The 19,782-nt window shown below is 49.3% G+C and overlaps 1 protein-coding gene across 1 annotated transcript in view; it reads right to left on the minus strand.

The window, feature by feature from the left end:
* The window catches only part of ALX3 (ALX homeobox 3), a 34,507-nt gene extending 15,454 nt beyond the window's left edge, over window positions 1–19,053 (minus strand). The window contains exons 1-2 of the mRNA XM_030561204.1: window positions 18,750–19,053; window positions 5,658–5,971 (exon numbers count right to left, since the gene is read on the minus strand). Of these exons, the coding sequence (XP_030417064.1) occupies window positions 5,658–5,971; window positions 18,750–19,053 (618 nt within the window). The remainder of the gene's footprint in view (window positions 1–5,657; window positions 5,972–18,749) is intronic.
* Between the last annotated feature and the right edge of the window lie 729 nt (window positions 19,054–19,782).

Below are 19,782 nucleotides of genomic sequence, written 5' to 3' on the forward strand. Positions count from 1 at the left end.
TCTAGATTCCGTGGTGGTCTCCTGGGTTCATTTCTGGTCCCACTCGGTGTTGGTACAAGACCACCAAACACATTTCCACCCGTGACCTGACAAAAGGATTAAGCCCAAGTCTTATCTTAGCCCAGATGAAACCAGCTAGTCCCAGAAAGTTAACTTCCATTGTGGTTTGGTGATGGGGAGTACAAGCCCCACACCAGGCAAGAAGGGGTTGAAGGAGCAGCTTTGGGCTTAGCCATGCCAACCGTGGAGGAGAGGTGCCTTAAAAGGGAAAAGTTCAGTTGAGAGGGCCCAGAGATGAGGATGGATCTCTCCCCACTAGCTCCCTGCAAGAAGCACCGTGGAGCCAAAGCTAGCAGAAGGTTACTGCAAACACTGCCTGGAGGATTCTGAGCAGGGCTATGGCTCATCCAGTATCCCCCCAGAGGAAGGAGACCAGAGATGTTTGGGCTATTATTGCATTGTCTCTGTATTACCGTTCCTCCGAGGGCTGGGGGGAAAGGCCTAGACACGGGCCACAGTAGGAAGAAGCCTGAGGAAGAAGGAATAGGTCAGAAGAAGCAGATCGTAGTCATCTGCTACAGAGGCCTGGGCTGGAACCCAGGCTAGAGGTAGGGGAATCCAGTCTCTATAGGTCACCACGGAAAGGCCTGGGCAAGGGTCATAGTGGGCCTAGAGTCAGGCTGGAGCCCTGGCACAAAGCTACTGGACTGTACTGGACAGGTCTCCCCCTTAACTCAGAAGGGGTGCAACTAGAAATTGACCTGGCTGGAGGGCTGAGTCACGGGACCAAGGGCCACTGTCCAGGGGCAGCTCCAGGCCCCAGCATGCCAAGCATGTGCTTGGGGTGGCAAGCCGCGGGGGGTGCTCTGCCGGCGCCACAAGGATGGCAGGCAGGCTGCCTTTGGCGGCGTGCCTGCGGAGGGTCTGCTGGTCCTGCGGTTTCGGCGGACCTCCCACAGGCACGCCAGTGGGAGGTCCGCTGAAGCCACAAGACCAGCAGACCCTCCCCAGGCATGCCGCCGAAGGCAGCCTGCCTGCCGTGCTTGGGGCGGCAAAATGCCTAGTGCTGCCCCTGCCACTGTCAGACCTGAATGGCTGGTCAGTGAGGCTACAGAGTGGGAAAAACCACCAACATGAGACCCAGCCACAAGGCAACTTATTGGCTGGTGAGTCACTTTGTCAAACTGTTCCTTTAAGAGTGAGCGCTGTGAGCAGCAGGTTGCTGCTGAGGCATGGAGCCCTTCCATTTGTGGCCAGCAGATCCAATGCTGTGCAGGTTGGCAGTGTCTGAAAGCCTTTACCACCATGTGTCTGGTGGCTGTTGGTTCGGTTCCTAGCTGACAGGCGTCTATAGCACACAAGTAGCCCCCACTACTGTTGCTGTCTCGCTCCCTTGTTGGCAGTCTCAGAGGTTGGTCCCTCCAGTTCATCACTGAGGCTCATCTGTCAGATGGACTTTGGAGCAAGCTTATGCTTGATGTACCTACTCTCTGGATAACAAAAGGACTTCGGTCTCCCGGGCTGTTTGCCTTTTAACTGGCACTGAATTCACCTTAAGAAACAACAGCAGAAAGGGGAAAGATCTCCTTTCTCTCCCATAACACACAGAGCACAGGTTGCTGGGGTGACTACTTATTTTTATATCCTCATTACGGCCTTGTCTACGCCTACAAATTAAGTTGACCTAGCTCCATCACTCAGGGCTGTGAAAAAATTTCACCCTTGTCGTGACATAGTTAGCTTGATCTGACCCTCACTGTAGATGCAATGAGGTTGATGGAAGAATTCTTCTGTCCACCTAGCTACTCCCTTGCAGAGAGGTGAATTATTTACAGTGGTGGGAAAACTCTTCCGTAGGAAGCATCCACAATGCTGTAGCCATGCGACTGTTGTATGGACACACCCTCTGGAAGTAGTCAGATGCTTCATACGAATAGCTGCAGCCTACAAGCGGTTACCACACACACAGCCTCCATTCATGCATTCCTGGGTCTCAGATTTCCCCAAGCTGCTTCTATTCTGATGCACTCCAGTACATTAACAATGAGTATATTCACAGGGGTCAAACCTCTGCCCGGAGGAAGCACCTGCCGGTTCTCCATCTGATGGTCCAGGCATCACTGTCTTGGGATGCGGTGACAGAGCTAGCCTCAGAAGATGACTGCAGTTTGGTGATATCTAGCAAGAGGCTGGCAGCATGTCTCTGATGGGCTCTAGAGATGCTAAGGTTTCAGGGGGCTGTCTCAGGAGGTGCCTCTCTGAGGTTGCTAGCACTTTAGTTACCACCTCAAATAACTGCATTAAGGGAAATTTCCCAAGATAGTGTTGCAGTTATCTTCACAGGGGCTTGATGCAGGGAATCAATCTCTGCCCTTGGCTATGCAGAAGATCAGACTAGATGGTCATAACGGACTTTGCTGGGCTTAACATCTGAGTCTGTATTTAGGAGGGCTGCTCCTTGGCTGACCTCTTTCTGACTCTTCGCTTATATCGCTAGCTGCAGCACTGGGTGTTAGAGATGGACCCAAGCCCTAGTTTGGGATCCAGGTGTCCCTGAACCACTCAGATCCAGATTAGAACTCTCTGACCTGCTCCTAACTGTGTAATAGGCCAAATCAAGACCCTGGGACCAATTTCTGGGCCCTTTCAGATCTGGCCCCCCATGCCCATCTAACAACGTCCCATTCCTTTAAAGTCTATATCCGTTTCTGCCCTGAGCTGGCAAGTCACTTCACCTCCCTGTGCCTCAATTTCCCCACCTGTAAAATGGGATTAATGATACTGTCCTCTGTAAAGTGCTTTGAGGTCTCTAGATGAAAAATGCTTTATAAAAGCTAGGAATTATTATTATTCTGTCCCCAAACCAAACAACCTCAGGCTCCTTTCCATCACACAGATGAGTAACACTGTCTCCAGTGCTTGCTTCAACTCTTTCCTTAGTCTCCTACGAAGGCTGCCACCAGGGGACACCACTAGCTTCTCCCCAGAACCCATCCTGCCTCAGAATGTGCTTTCCAGCAAACCCTGTAGCTGTGACAGGCTGGGTGACAAAGTACATCCTGGTGTAGTCCCTGGCTCAGGCACAGTGGAATATTTCAATTCCCTGTCTGCATCTCTCCACTTACAGGACATTCTTCCTCACCCAGCATTACATTTGCAGACTGGCTGGTCCTCTGCAGTGATATTTAATAGCCAGAGCAGCAAGGCTGTGTGGATTCCTGTCCAGATGTGTTTGTAGCTCTGAGCGCCAGTTTCTCCTGTTGCTTTCGATCATCACTTGCACTCACTTCATTTTGCACATTCCTGTGGACATTCCTGCAAGCCAACTTTTCTGGCTTTCCAACGTGAGACTGAAACCACAGGCGAGCACCTCTGGGGAGCGTTAACCCTGCTGATGTAAAGGGGGTGCCAGGGGAAAGACTGGGCTGTTCCAGGCTGCTTGCCCAGGTCTCCTTCCATTCGGTGACGGGATAAGTTATCCACTCCAGTTTGGTCCCTATGAACGTACTGGGGATGCCAGGGGTAGAAACTCTTTAGATGGGTTGAAAGGTGCTATATAGCGGCATCTCCAGGCACCAGCACTTCTAGCACATGCCTGGGGTGGCAAGCCCTGGGGGGCACCCTGCCAGTCCCTGTGAGGGCGGCAGTCAGGCAGCCTTCGGCAGCTTGCCTGCGGGAGGTTCGCCAGTCCTGCAGATTCAACAGCAATTCGGCAGTGGGCACACCAAAGCCGCGGGACCGGGGACATCCCATATGCCAGGGCCGGCTTTAGGAAGCGTGGGGCCTGATTCAAATACCCGGCGGCAGTCCGGGTCTTCAGTGGCACTTTGTTGGTGTGTTCTTCACTCGCTCCCGGTCTTCCGTGGCACTGAAGGACCCGCCACCAAAATGCCGCCAATGACCCGGACCGCTGCCAGGTGAGTAAAAATTAAAAAGTTAGGCTCTCTTCTTTAGGGTGCGGGGCCCTCTTTGGTGTGAGCATGGGGCCCGCTTAGGCTCAAGGCCCGATTTGGGAGAATCGAGGGAATCAGCCTAAAGCCGGCCCTGCTGCAGGCAGGCTGCTGAATCTGCGGGACCGGGGACATCCTGCAGGCAAGCTGCCAAAGGCAGCCTGACTGCCATGCTTGGGGCAGCAAAAAAGCTAGAGTGGTGCTAAAAAAGTGCAAGACAGTGCTGTTATTAAAAGAAAGACCTTGAACAAGAAGACCAAGGCTTAAACTTTGTTTGCAGAGTTGCTGTAGCCATCTTGGTCCCAGGATATGAGAGAGACAAAGTGGATGAGGTGTAGTATCCTTTATTGGACGAACTTTTGTTGTTGAAAGCGACAAGCTTTTGAGCCACACGAAGTTCTTCCTCAGGTCTGGGAAATTTAAGTTTCACAGCTAAATACAAGATGGAACAGCTCGGTAAGCATAAGCATTTAACACATGTTGCAAGAGACTATTCAAGATGAAATGGGCAATTAACACCTCTACAATCAGAGAACAAAGGAAGGTTAGTGAGTTACAGATTTTTGTAATGAGACCTAAATCTCGTGTCCGTGACTTTTAGCGTTTTCCAAAGTGATAAATGTAAGCTCACAGGCTTGTCTTTGGATGGTGTGCAGGTTCGAGGACAAGGACTGAGAGGTCACCTATAGAGTGGTTGTTTTGTGAAAAGTATTCACCCATAAGTGACAGGGTGGGTTTGTCTCTTATGATTTTTCTGTGTGAGTTCATTTGAGAGCATAGTGCTTGTCTAGTTTCATCCACATAGTTGTTGAGGCATTTGATGCAACTAAGGTGCGCTCCATGTTGTGATAGGCATATGAAGGACCCAGAGATCTTGAAAGGTGTGTTGAGGGAGAGGGGGGATTTATCATTGCAGCAGCAGAGATATGTCTGCAGGTTTTGCATCTGTTATGACAGGGTCTAGTGCTGCCTTGACTTGGTGTGTCTTGGTCTGTGGGAAGCTTGCTTCTGATAGTGAGCTTGGTGAGTCTGCGGGTTTTGAAGCCAGAGGAGCGGGTTTAGAGAAGATTTCTTTCAGGATGTGGTCCCCATCGATTATGGGGTTGTAATTTGACGATACCTTGTAATGGGCTCCAGAAATTGGTCGAGAAGAAGATATTATAGGAGTGGAATGTGGCAGATGTTTAACAGCAGACACTACAGCAATGCTTCTTGACCTTCTTGGAGAAGTAAAGATGACTTTCAGAGCCATCTGAAAATACAGGAGGACTTCAGGGAGACAGACTTGTACCTAGATCCTGCACAATGCCAACCATTTCATAAAATGAGATGATTGCTCGAGAAAGATCAGTTAGAATATAACTATCCAGACTGGAATTTGCCCTGGCTGCTGGGATTAACTACCCTCCTCTCGGCCAAAATACCACAATGGGATATTTAATGAGCCCAAATGGCTGTGCCCCTCAGTTTTCCAAAGCTGGCAGTCCAGTGCCCTATAGCACCAGGCTGGGTTCGTTGCAGAGATAGAAGAAGGAACACCGATACTATGTAAGCATCTCCTGGCAATCTTCCAGTCCAAGTACCAACCTGACCTGCCCCTGCTCGGCTTGTACAATCCCAGGTGAAACTATTAGGAGGGAGGCAAAAGTCACTGTTTTGTGGAAAGGACCTTGCAGAAATGACCCTGCCCACCTCTCATTCCCTTACCTGAACCCTGGCTTCTGTTAGGTCAGTCCTTAGTGCCAGCTGCTCCCTGGCATACACATCGGGGTAATGGGTTTTCTGGAAGACTTTCTCCAGCTCTTCCAGTTGAAAGGTGCTGAAGGTTGTCCTGTTCCTCCTCTTCTTGTTCTTGTTCTTGGCTAGCTCCATAGTGTCGTTGAGCTCAGGGGAGATGTGCTCCCTCAAACTGCCCAGAGACGCAGCCGGGGAGCAGCTGAGATCAGGGGCTTCTTCCAGCAGGGCTCTGCAGTCTGTGGGCACGGGGTGGTACCCCTGCCCTTTGGCGCTTTTCTCTCTGGCTGCAGTGGGAACACACAGAGCAGTAGGTTAAAGAATCACAGAGCCATGCTGTTGCCCACTGTCCCCACCCCTCAAGCGTTGTTCTCTATGGATGTGCTAAACTATTTCGGACCCAGGAGTTTGGCTGGTGGCTCTGAATAGATTAATGCAGCCCACGTTTTTCCAAGTTCCCCATTAAATACTGAAACAGCACCGCAGGTCTGGGGTGGGTGCAGAGAGATTAGGGCCTGTATCTCTGGGGGAAAATCTCCTCTGTGCCCCATCAGGCAAGAATTAAGCACTCCTGGCAATTGAATGGCTCAGCCTTGGGGCGGGGAAGGCAGGGCTGGTGAGATTTGTGGATGAAATCACTAAAAGGGGGAAGACACACAAGGACAAATAGTGGGTCCAAATCCATCTTGCCAACGATTGCAGCATACCCAGAGCGGAAAGACTACTCCTCTGCTGGGGAATAGATGAAAGCTCAGAGCCAGCGAGTGGGGCCTGGGTTTTCTCCCGGGAGGAGCCAATGAAGGGCTAGGTTTTACACCCCTTTTAGGTTAGTACCCAGGGACTCAGGAGACCAGAGCTCAGTTCTCTGCTCTGCCACTGACCTCTATGTGTGACCTTGGGCAAGTCAATCAGCCCTGGGTCTCAGTTCCCCTTCTGTCAAATAGAGATAATAGCCCTTAAAGAGCGTGAGGCACTTGGGGACTAAAGTGATGGAAGCCATGTATGTATCTAAAACAGAGAGAGAGTCTGTTACCTGCATTGGCCTAGAGCACGGTACATGTGCATCTCCTGTCAATTTAACAGATGGGATTAGAATTGGAAAATGTACAGAGAAGGGCAACAGGAATGATCAGGGGATAGAAAAAGCTTCCACATGAGGAGACATTAAAAAGACTGGGACTGTTCAGCTTAGAAGAGAAACAACTCAGGGGAGGATATGAGAGAGGTCTATAAAATCAGGAATGGTGTGGAGAGAGTGAATGGGAAAGTGTTATTTATCCTGTCATATAACACATGAACCAGGGGTCACCCAATGAAATTAATAGGCTGCAGAAAGTGCAATTCTTCACGCAACGCACAATCAGTTTGTAAAAGTTGTTGCTGGGGGATGCTGTAAAGGCCAAAAGTATAACTGGGTTAAAAAAAGAATTAGATCAGTTCATGGAGGATCGGTCCATCAATGGCTATTAGCCAGGATGGGCAGAGATGCAACGCCATGCTCTGAATGTCCCTAGCCTCTTGTTTGCCAGAAGCTGGGACTGGACCACAGGGGATGGATCACTATAATTGCCCTGTCTGTTCATTCCCTCTGAAGCACCTGGTGATGGCCACAGTCAGAAGACAGGATACTGGGATAGATGGACCATAGGTCTGATCCAGTATGGCTGTTCTTATGAATATAGGACAATTATTTACGATCCCCTTGCCTCCAACAGGAATTGAGGGCACAGAGAACCATTCATTCCAGGGCTTGCCCAGCTGTGTGCTGCTGCAGGGGTCTCTGAGTCTTTAGCAGTGGGATGGGTGAGGGATACTGAAGTAGGAGGCCAGGGGTGTGAAATGAAGAGTGAGGGAGGTAGGTGAGATGAATGGAGGCTAGGGAGCAAGACGAATTAGGCAGAGTGCACCTGCAGGGCCAGATCCTCAGCGGGTGTAAATCAGCAATGGTTTCAATGGATCTGCACTTATTTACACCCACTGAGGATCTGTCCCGAAGCACCAGCAAGATGAGATTGTCCCAGTATGCCTACTGAGCTTCCCCCAACCCTTTCTCCATCTCCAGGCCAGCTGGACATAATATCTGTCTTGCCACCGATGGAGCAGAATCTTGGCTGGTGTGGCGGCAAACAGACACGCTGCACAACCCTGGCTCATGGAGATGACTCTGTTCTTGCATGCCCTGAGTTTGCAGCCCCTGAACTACCGCCGTTGAAAATGTGCTGGAGGCCAGGGGCTCCCCAAAGATCTAAATCTTTCTCCGGAAACTATTTGGAAAGAACTCCCCCATGAAAGCCATCCCAGCGCCTTTGAACGGCACCGCCTGGGGTGTCCATTTCCCAGCCTGCATCGTTTGAGGAATTGCCTTATAGAAAACAGCCCTTGGGGAATCTAGGGCAATATGTTTGTGTTCCATTTTTTCTCCCCACCCCATGTCTGGAATTTGTACTGAAATGTGTTGGAGGGAATAAATCAGAGCCACATACTGAAAGAGGAACTCGGGCTGCCTTTTCCAGCCGCAAGCCAGGAGTGTTCTCTTTCACACGGATTTGGCTGCCGACAGTGACAAGCAGAACACAAGAGGGAACTGCACCAGTGGGGAAGGTCTTCTGGGACCAGCTCCTCAGCTAGTGGAAATTGGCTTTGTAACCATCAGTGGAATGTTGTTGATTTTCGCCAGCCGAGGACCTGGCTCTTGGTCAGAAACAAAAATCTAAAATACCAGCATAAGGGAGGCTGCAAAGGGGACAGCAACAAGGCCTGCCCATTCCAGGGAAAGGCTCGTGTGTTGAAGAGTCAGGCCTGGAATATTCTGGGTGCTGAATCTCGATGACTCCTCAATCCCTGCACTGTTACCAGTGTGGGCAGGCAAAGCTTTCCCTGGTTATCCAGGGTTCTCGGTGGGGCCTACCCTGAAGCTGCAATGCCATCCCATTTAACCTACTCGGTGCCGTTTCATCAGGCTCTGCAGGGCCCAAGACATTTTACCCCATCTGTACCTCAGGGGAAAGGAGTTGCTAGGAAACTGCTTTCCTCACACCTGGTTCAACTCACCTGCAGGCTATGACTCTCAGCGGGTGAAAATGGGGTAAAGGGGCCCAGGGGAGGAAGAGGACCTGGTCTCAGCAGATGTGGAAGCCATGAACGTTGGGGCTGGGGAAACACAGAGGAAGCCCTGGGGCTGAAGTTCCTGTCCTGGTTTCATTCTAGAGAATGTTTTCCCTTCCTAGTGGGATCCAACCTTCTGGGGTTTTCTCTCCACATCATGGTCTCTTTCTCCAGCAGACGGGGCACTAGGGCATAGAGTTTTAACTGACCCATGCTTGCTTTCTTGATATTGGGCCTGATCCTGCACCACTGGGGGCAAATGGGGATTTGGGTCGTGGGCTTCAGTGATGTCAGGATCGGGCCCAATATTCTTTGCTTATCTGTATCTCATATAGGTTGAATGGGATGGACCCTGGCTCCTGTATAAACTGTATGAGATGGATCCTGTACAGACTGAAGGGGACAGACCGTTGATCGTGTATAGGCTGTATGGGATAGATTGAATGGAACAGAACCTTAACCCTGTATAGATTGTGTGGGATGACCCGGTATCCTGTATAGACTGTATGGGATGGATCCTGTGTAGACTGAATGCGACAGACCCTTGAGCCCAGGGCCGGCTTTAGGCCAATTCAACCAATTCCCCCGAATCGGGCCCCGCGCCTAAGAGGGTCCCACACCCAAGCCCTGCCGGTGCACTGTACCAGGGTGGCCCAGCTTCCCCAGGGGGCAATTTAAAGGGCCTGGGGCTCCCAGCAGGGTCTGGAGCCTCAGGCCCTTTAAACTGCCACCAGAGCCCCACTGCTGGAGCCTTGGGGGCTATTTAAAAAGTCTGGGGCTCCCTTTGCTTCTACCGCCCTGGCCCTTTAAATAGCCCCCAGAGCCCCACCACTTTCCCAGGGCTCCCACAGCTATTTAAAGGGCTGAAGTGGTAGAAGCAGGGGAGCCCCAGGCCCTTTAAATAACCCCCAGAGCCTTGGGATAGCAGGGGGCTCCAGCTGCCTCTGCTGTCCCGGTCCTTTGAATAGCCCCTGGAGCCCTGCCGCTTCCTCAGGGCTCCCGCGGCTATTCAAAGGGCTGGGGCGGTGGAAGCAAGGGAGCCACAGGCCCTTTAAATAGCCCCCGAGCCCTGGGCTGCTGCTGCTACCTTGGTGGAGGAGGACGAGGGGTCACTTGCCGTACAGGGTAGGCTGTACCCCCTGTACCCACACCCCTGCCCGCAGCCAGCCCCTGCTGAACCCCCTGCCCTGCCCGCACCAGCCCCACACCCCCTGCCCTGCCCGCACCAGCCCCACACCCCCTGCCTTGTCTCCAGCCAACCCCTGCCGCACCCCCTTGCCTGAAGCCAACCAGCCCACCCCACCCCACATCCCCCTGCCTGCAGCCAGCCCCTGTCAGCAGCCAGTCCCACACCCCCTGCCCTGCCTGCAGCCAGTCCCACACCCCCTGCCCTGCCTGCAGCCAGCCTATCTGCAGCCAGTCCTGCACCCCCTGCCCTGTCTGCAGCCAGCCCCGCAGGCCTTGCCCTGCTTGCAGCCAGATGCTACCTCCAGTCAGCCCCTGCCCTGCCTCCAGCCAGCCCCATGTTCACTAGTGCCCTGCAGTTCCCAGGGCAGTAACCCTGCACACCTGCTGCAATGAGAGGGGCAGTGAGCAGCTGTGACCCACACATGTGCACACCCTAGGGTGACCAGACAGCAAGTGTGAAAACTTGGAATAGGGTGGGAAGTAGTAGGATCCTATATAAGAAAAAGACCCCCAAATCAGGACTGTTCCTATAAAATTGGGACATCTGGTCACCCTAGCACACCCCCAGGGAGTGGTGGGGATCCATACATGTGAAACGGAGCTCTTTTCTAGTTCAGGCCCATCTTTTTAAAAAGAACTTTAGGTAGGGTTAACATACATCCGTATTTTCCTGGACATGTCCAGCTTTTTGGTTCTTAAATCGCCATCTGGGAGGAATTTTTAAAAATACGGATGTATGGTAACCCTATTGGTACAAAAAAAACATACTGTGGCACATCCCTTAAATCAGAACTTTTTACAGGGAACTGGCTGCTAAGAAATGAAAGGCTTTTTTTAATACGGTTTTTTTTTTAGTCATCCCTGCCAGGGCCCTGCAAAAAATGTTCGAATTGGGCCCCGCACTTCCTAAAGCCGACCCTGCTTGAGCCTGTATCGATTGTGTGGGACAACCTGGTAATCTGTATGGATTGAATGGGAGGGTCCCTGGATCCTGTATAGACTGTGTGGGACGGATCCTGTACAAGAGTCCGGTCTGGTGCCTGGTTCCTTCCTTGCGGACTATCCCTGTTCAGTCCCAGTGGTTTGTTTTTTAGCTGGGCTCACACAGGACTCAGCCAAGGGGACGGGGGTGCTGCAGGGTGGCCGCTGGCGCTAGGGTTAGAGGCAGAACGGTCTGGCTGAGCAGCTGGGAGCGAAGGGGCTGGAGAGAAAGTTCCTTTCAAATATCTGCTGGAAAGTGATTGACCCCAGCCCGCTTCGAACCACCTAAGCAGAAAGTTTACCTTGAAATACTGCACGAGATTAATTTAACTGACCCATTGTAGCCTCTTTCTGTCTTTTCTTGCTCCGTTCCCCTTCTCTTCTTTTCCTCTCCTATCGTTTCTCTCTTCCTTTCCTGGCTTGTCAGCCGGTTGGTTTGTTCGCTGCGTTCTCAGCACCCTACCCAAATTCCCATTTCTTTCCTCTACCTAATTTAACAAATCAAGGACACCCGAGAGTTTCTGGAGAACTAGAATGGCCTTCCAAGGTCCGAATTTACACCGGATCTAGAGTCGGGATCTTGCACCTAAACCTGAAAAGGGAAGGCCGACTCTTTCTTTTAACTCGATGTCTTGAATTAATTTACAAAACTCAATCGATCGGAATTCTTGCACGTAGATAGGAACCCAGCGCCTTCCCTTTTTCTCCTTCCTCTTCAACGGTTTCTAATTCGAAGCGGCTCCTTCTCTCCCCGGACTAGGAAGTGGGTTTATTTAGGGATTTTTTTCCCCTTAATGAAACCAATTTGGGGTTTATCCCAACAGCCGAATCTGAGTCAGTTTGTTTTGATTAATTCCCACCACGGGAAATATTTTCTCTGGAGGTAGACAACAAGACACTTTAGCGATCTTTCTCTCCTTTCTCCACAGCTATGTTTACCTAGCTATTTCAAAGAAATAGCTACAGATATAGCAATGAAATTAGATACCTGGGATGGCTAAAAATAAAGGTAACGGCTTTTCTCAATTTTATTTCCCAAGGTAGCATCAGAGGCAAACATTCAGGAGACAAAATTTAGAAATGCCCTTAGCTGAGATTCTATTTTTAAATTCAGAACGAGAGGATGACCCCCAACTGTTATGTAAAGAGATGGGAGATTGTTCTGTTGGGCAGGGAAAGATGTTTGGGCTGAACTGATCCCAAAAATTAGGTTCATGCGGTGATGCCTTCTCCCACAAAATCTGATCAACAAAACGATTCTGCCGTTTTTCTTCAGCTGCTTCTATTTAACACGCATCCCATCGTCATGGGATCTGAGGGTTTATACACAGCAACACACCCTAAATCAATCAATCAATCAATCGACAGAAAGAGGGAGGAAGGGTAATAAAAAAAATCACAGATGAGAGAAGTGGCTAGATCGTGCTAGAGATTTCTCTGTGCGTGTTCGATGGGATACCTGACCCGGAAAAGACAGACAGGCTGTGAAGCTGGCGGCGTTAGCCGCTGGGGACCAACTGCACAATTCTTGGGTTAAAGTGGAAAAACTCGGAGACCATTATTCAAGGGATGGGGCAAGAAAGAAACTCTTCCGCCGTGATGGGGGGCGGGGGAGAAATGTGATCAGCTGCAAGGGAAGTGTGATACGGCCCTGTATAGGCAGCCATCACCGCGGTATCTGGGCGCATAAGAGACCTTGACCTGCCCACATCCAGCCTGTGGACTAACCAGGCATCAAACCTTGTCAGTTTCACCTAGTCAATTTCTCATGACTACTAAATTCCTTCCTTGGCCAAAGCAAAAATCAGAGAGGGGTTTTGCTGTTGTACGTCCCACCCAATCTCGTGGGTCGCTGGGGAAATAAACGGAGCAGAAAAGTCATCAGGGGCTGAATGATTTCTGCCCAGGACTCTTATGGGCCCTGGAGCTTTGCGTCTGTCCTTGCTAAATCCCAGGGACAGCTGTAATTCCCCGACTTGCTTTTGTACCAAAAAGACAAGCAAGGAAGCCACCACGCATGAGAGAGATCAGCTCTGGGGACGAAGAGGAGAGAAGAAAGGAGGAAACTCTCAAACTTTCTCAATCTCCCTCCTTTAAATCGCTCGCTTGTTCCTCCTCACTGGAGGGCCCGTTTCTGCCCCCACCCCCGACCCCTCCTCAGCGACTAACCCCAGCGAGCCTGGGCAGAAGATTCGCCTCTACCAGAAACTTCCCCCGTTTTAAAGGGGGAGCTGAGAACATGATTTGGGGGCTCAGCGCTGCGACCGCGAGGTAAAGCTCTGACTACAGTTGTCTCCTCACAGCGGGGAGGGGGCTGCCATTTTTCTTCCATCCGGAACTTTTCTCTCCCGCCCACCCCCCTTTGTCGTACCTGTTTCCCCTTTCTCAGGGGCAGAGTTGTTTACACAGCCCGCTGCCTGCGAGTCTACAGGAGTCCATCTATTCCAACTGCTTCTAATTAAGCTCAAACTGTGTTTTTTATCAGGAGGGCTAGATTCAAAGGGCGCAGACATGAAGGGCCACGTAGAATAGTTTCCTACAGCTGACCCTGTCTCGCAGGGAAGGAAATCAAGGGCTGGGGATTGCCACACATTTGCCTTTAAGAACTAAATGTTTCAAGACAGTCCATTGGAGACTCGCAGAAAGATTCTCCCCTGCCCCTCAGAATTTATGTTGTGCTTAGAGAAGCTCGGGGGCCTTTCATTTCAGGGATGAGTTTTTAGTAATCCTCACCTAGGCTAATTTAGGAGGTAAGTGTCAGGGTGTTAAGTGAGTCCGATGAAAGAGAAGGGGGAAATGACAGTAAAATGAAACAGATTTACTGTGCGCTTGGGATCAATGTAAAACACACAGACGGAGAGCTGCCTTTCGCAGAGAAGTGCCCCTGTCTATAAATCAGCGGCTGGAAATATTTTCATTGAACCATTTTCCCCCCACGAAAATTGATTTTTTTAACTGAAACTAAAATGATCATGAGAAATGTTAGTTTGAGTTAAAAGAAATCTGCTTGGGCTCCCTCCCCCATGAGAAACCCAAAACCGAAACTTTTGTTTTCAAATTACTCCCCCCACCACCAGTTTTTGCTTTATCAAAAACAAGAAAAATCCCCCCAAATGATCAAATGAAATTAAAATGTCTCGTTTTGTTTGATCATTTTTTTGGTGGGAAAAAAAATCAGCATTTTTGACCAGCACTAATAGCTACCTAATCTATCGCATCATTTGAGATGGATCGCTACGTGTACATATGTATAGATAAGTGCAAGTGTGTGCACACAATAAAAGATCAAATCCAAATAAAATTCAGCAGGAGCAATGACAGCATTTTGACTCCATAAACACGAACTAACCTCTACCTATAATACAGCGAAATTTCTGACTTTGCATGAGCCATAAATTATTTTCAGCTGAAGGATTATTTATCCCTTTACATATATTTGGTTGGCTTTAGACCGAGAGAGATTGAGGCTTTACAGAATTGTATGTGTAGATGTGATATAAATATGGACAGACATTACTACACGGAAATTCATAATATATAGACGTACATAGAGGTTTGAAATTAATTCAGCCGCTGAAAAATCGTTTCTAAATAGGGGAGCCGCAGAAACAGGAAGGCTTATAACCAAAATATTGGCACTGCTCTTCCAAATGGGATTCGAATGGTCTCTGATTTGCGTGGATGTCATTTAGACGCACAGATGCTAGATCCTGCAGCAAGTAACTCGTTCTACGCTAGGAGAGAGTGTTGATTTGGGAAGTTTATAGCCCTAGGTGAGCACACAAAGCAAGGAGAAAACGCAGAATGAAATACTTGCTTCTTTGGCCCAAGGAACGGGGCTATCTTCCCCAGCTTTGCGGATCAGCGTGGGGACAATAAGCCCGAGCTGCTTTTGTGTTTTGCAGACTCTGGGGCGACTGGGAGCGGCTCCTGCTCTTCCGCCTCGGGCCTGATAAATGAGCTTTAACGAAAGATTCAACAAATGCCCCGTTTTCTTCCTTTGATTTCAGCAGCGGGACCAGGATCTATGACTGGGCCGCGGGGATGGGAAACGGGGTTTAAAACTCATCTGAAGGGAAAGGATTTACGGGGGGTTGTAAGAATTGCAGGTAGGGCAGGCTGGGTAGACGTGTGGGAATCCAACAATACTGACACACCTGACCCAATCCCAGGGCAGTCCTTTCGGTAAGATGTAGAAGTATGATTTGATTTCATTACGCTGCATTTTCACCGCGAGCTAACCGTTGGAACTCACAGCCACTTTAATAATAACAATAACTGATCATTAACCGTTGGAACTCACAGCCACTTCAATAATAACAATAACTGATCATTAACCGTTGGAATTCACAGCCACTTTTTAAGCACAACAGTAATTAATAAGTGACAGTGAAGTCCAGAGGTTATTTAAAGGTGAAAATTGAGTGATAGAATAACAATAACTGTATTGTTATGGCTGAAACTCATTGATGATGTTTTGTTATTCGATTATTTTAACATCAGTGCAATAGTCATTGTTATAATTAATTAGCATTTGATTATTATTATACTGGATAATTATTTTAGCAGTGTAATATATTGTTTGTTATTTATTCTGTTCTTATTTTCCTACTGTCAAAAGCATCCTCAAAGTTCACTGTGTTGGTAGGTGTCGTTATATTATCTGTTATTTGCCCTTTATTAGGTTGCCCTGGTAGCATTAATGTCCGTAGAGTATTATCCTTCATGTATAGCGTGTTCGTGTTTTATCAGTTTCAAGTCTGGTTATTTTTAAGAGCTAGGTATTAGTAAATAATAATAGGATAAAAACAATCCTATTGTAGATTAGATGATTATCCCCCAGCGGTGTGTTTTGGCTTGCACACTGGTAGGCTTGGATTCCTCATTATCTAACGCTATAGATCACCAGGCATTAATGTCCAGAATGGTTTTCAGGCCAAAGGATCCGAAGGGGCTTTGCAGATTTTCAAAGCATTAGAACGCCGTTTAGTCGCCTTCCGTGTTTTAACCCCTCTCTGCCCGAATCCTCTTGGGCAGTAAACTGAGCGTATAAAGAGGGGGATTTTTAATGGCGCCCCAAATGCCTATTATCCGAGGAAAAGACAAGGCCACAGACGCGAGCGACGAATTGGCAGGACGGGAAAGTAGCTTCTCTTCTCTCGAAAGCTTCGTCCGATTGCCAAGAAGCGCGGAACTTTTACAAACTTTTACAACCCACCCCGCCCCCAGCCTCAGCTTTCCCCATTCTTTATTTTCTGCACTGATTTCCCCCCTCTCCTTTTGCCCTGCTCAGCTCCTGGAACGGCCCTCTTTGCTGGTGGAGAAAATCATTGCGCTAAAAAAAAGAAAGCAGCGCCCGGGTTTCACACAGACTGCGGTGAAATCCTGACTGCATCGAAGTCGATGGTAAAAATCCCATTGACTCCAGGGGAGCCCGGATTTGACCCCATAAGGCTCCTTATTCCCATAACCTTCAATAACAGTTTGCTTGGCTGAGCGAGGAAGATACAAGGGGTTTATTACACGGGATCAAAGGACCAGCAATCGCCATCCAGTTCCTTCCAACAGTTTTCAGTAGAAATTACAGGCACTGTACGTCTATAGATGTACAATATTCCTTTCTTATTTCTCCGGGTAAAGCCCGCGCCAACACGGCCGGATTCTCAAAGAAGTCCGAACACCTACTCGCTTTGCCCACTGTTTCATTGACTTCAACGGAGCGATTCGCCAAATCTGACCCTGCGCCGCTGAAGTCAATGGAAACTTTGTGACTGATTTACACTGGGGCCGGAGCTGTCCTATAATGGAGAGATTCTGCCCTCGCTGAAGTCAATGGCAAAACTCTCGGTTGATTTCACTGGGATCAGGATTTCACCCGTTGCGTGTAAAATTAAGCACGTGCGTAAATCTTTGCGCGCGGGCGGCTGGTAGGAGCGCAATCCCTACTGAATTTCGATAATATTTGGCTGCATGGTTTATGCAGCTTTGCAAATCACAGGTGATTATCATGATGATAATAAACCCCAGTATGTTCACACATCTACTGTTAAGCACCATTTTGATCATGGTGTTGCTTAACAGTGGAATAGTAAAGAATTTAGGCTAACCTGGCTGCTGCCCTGGGTCCATAAACGAAAACTGACCTCTAGATATATTGATCTAGCTCATTTCGCCTTGTTAAATCATAGGCAACATTCAGTCACCAAAAGACATGTCTCTGTTTTCCTTTGTTTCCCAATATACCTTTTGCCAAATTTAATATTGCAGCACATTGGGGGCGGAGGGGAAACTTTTGTGTCTATGACCGATTATTTTTAAAATCCAACAAATATGTAAACATTTAGCTCGATAGATGAAAAGGAAAGAAAATCACCATTGAGGGACAGATAACTAGAATTAAAGTATAAAGATGAAGGAAAGAACTTTTCCAGCATGTCAGGAAGGGCTTTTAAAAATAGTTTAGACATTTTAAAAAGTGAATTTTAAAACACACAAATAAAGAAATGAAAAAGAAACGATTGAAGTCCGCACAATATGGAGAAAAAAATACTTTTGCTTCGGTTCCTTCGATTTCCCAGCTAGCTGATTACAGAATAAACGCCTGGACTGTATAGAAGCCAAATAGAAAGAGACAAAAGAAAGAAGAATGATCCAGAAATAATATGTAAAATATCTTTCTTTGCAATGCGTTTTCTAAAAAGTATTTCTTAAAAAATTGAGGAAGTCTGATCCTCTGAGGATTATAAAATTTGGTGCTTGCGATGCTAAGGAGAATCGGGGGAGAACATAGCTCTCCTGGGAGTATTAGGGGGAATTTCTGCGAACTGACAAACAAAGTTTATTTTTCAATTTTAACTTCAAATACATCCTCTGTTCTTCTGTCACGCATCCCCCCATCCCCTTTCAAGCTAGCGGTGGAAATTTGCAACTTGTTCGGAGATCCCTTTGAAACCCCGACCTGGCAGCGCTGACTCAGGGTTGGCTTCAACGGGAGATTTGCCTGGGGATGCAGCATCGACCCTTTAACCGAATGAAATGAGGAGAAAACGGGACAGTTCTACAATGGGGGGGGGGCAGATTGCACATGTTCATATGAGCTGCTTATTGCTCTAGAAAGCAATGAGAGAAAAGCGTAGAACATTTGTATAGTGCCTGAAATACAATCACTTGGCTCCGAGGGAAAACGCGAAGAGAAAGAAGAAGTATGAGAGAAAGAGAGAGAGAGATGAAAGAAAGGAACATACAAGGAAAGAAAAAAAAGAGGCGCACAAGAAAGAAATAAAGAACGAAAGAAAGAAACATACAAGGAAGGGAGAAGAGAGAGATAAGACAGAAAGAGAACGAAGGGAGGACAGGAAAGACAAGGAGATAGCGATAAGAAAGAAACACATACAAGAAAGAAGGAGACAGACGTACAAGAAAGAGAAACGAGAGGAAGAAACAGCTCAGGAAAGAGAGACAAGATAGAAGGAAAGAAACAGCCATACAAGAAATAAAGAGAGAGAGAGAGAAGGGAAGCGCTATCCCAGGACGGAAGGGGAGAGCTGAGAAACAGATGGCCACGCGTTCAATAAAAGGCTTTCCCACTCCAGCCCAGGAGTGGCCCTGGAGCACTGTTCAGGGGGATTGGTTCAGGTCATACAGTCCCCCTCTCGCCGCGTCCTGCTGCCCCAGCCCTGGCCCTCGGTGCCTGTGCGCAAGGCCACCTTAGCTCCCAGCACGGGCGTTCGTACCCACCCCTGGCTGTTCAGGCCCCCGGGAGGCCAGTGCAGGGCCCGGACCCCCCTTTACCTTCTGCCACAGCCTGGTAGAAAGCCTTCCCGTTGACAGACAGCGCGTGGTGGCCCGGGCTGGGGGACTCCAGGTATTTGTGGGCCGCTTTCTCCTGGGCTGGAGGGTAAGTGTCCGGGTAGCGGCCCGGCCTGGGGCTGAGCCGCTGCTGCTGCGAGGGAAGCGGGTGATGCTGAGGGAGGGTCGGTAGCTTCTGGTTACCCTGGAAGATGCGCCGCTGCAGGCCTGGGGCTGGGGGGGCTTTGCCTGCGGGAGGTGGCGGGGGTGCGGTCGGGCAGAAGGAGAGGCAGCCCTGCGCCTCCATGGCTGGCAGATAACGGGGCTGCGGGGACTCAGCCGCGGCGCTGATTTTGAGCTCAGAGTGGGGAGGGATCGCAACACCCCCCCCCCCGGAAAAACCCAGTCAGCCTGACTAAACCACTAGGGATCCAGTCACGTGTGTCTCCCATCAAGTTTATTAACCCTCTAATCTCAGCCCAGCCCCTTGGGCTAATACAGAGAGACCAGGATTCCCCCCGGGCCTGTCCTGCCTTCCCTATACAGCCCGGTGGTCCTTATTACAGCCCGCACGTGTGGGAACCCAGTGCTCCACCGCTTTCCCTTAGCTTTCCTGGGACTGGCTGGAAATGTGCGACCCAGTCACCCACGCCAGGTCTGTCTTTGTTTAAACCTTCATCCTAGCACAGGAAAGCACCCAGAGCTCCCAGCAGCTCCCCCTTTCAAAGGGATCTGCTGGATTTTTCCTGGAAGAGCTGGGTTGAGGATCCCGTTATGGCTTTCTCTGGGCTTGTGTCAGCGGCTGGTGTTTTAATTCCACGATCATTTTTTTTGTTTGTTTAATTAACAGACGCCAATAACCGAACCAGCTTCTGCTCCGATTACGCTGCTTGTCTCATTGGCCCCGCTCCACTGGATCTCGGAGATGAGATTTTTGGCTTTTCTTCCCCACATCTCCCCTTGCCCTTTGAGTCAACCAGGACAATTTTCTTTCAGATCACTTGCACGTAATTAACCTTCTGGTTTAGCTAATCTA

This window comes from Gopherus evgoodei, chromosome 4, assembly GCF_007399415.2.
Source record: "Gopherus evgoodei ecotype Sinaloan lineage chromosome 4, rGopEvg1_v1.p, whole genome shotgun sequence".
NCBI lineage: Eukaryota > Metazoa > Chordata > Testudines > Testudinidae > Gopherus > Gopherus evgoodei.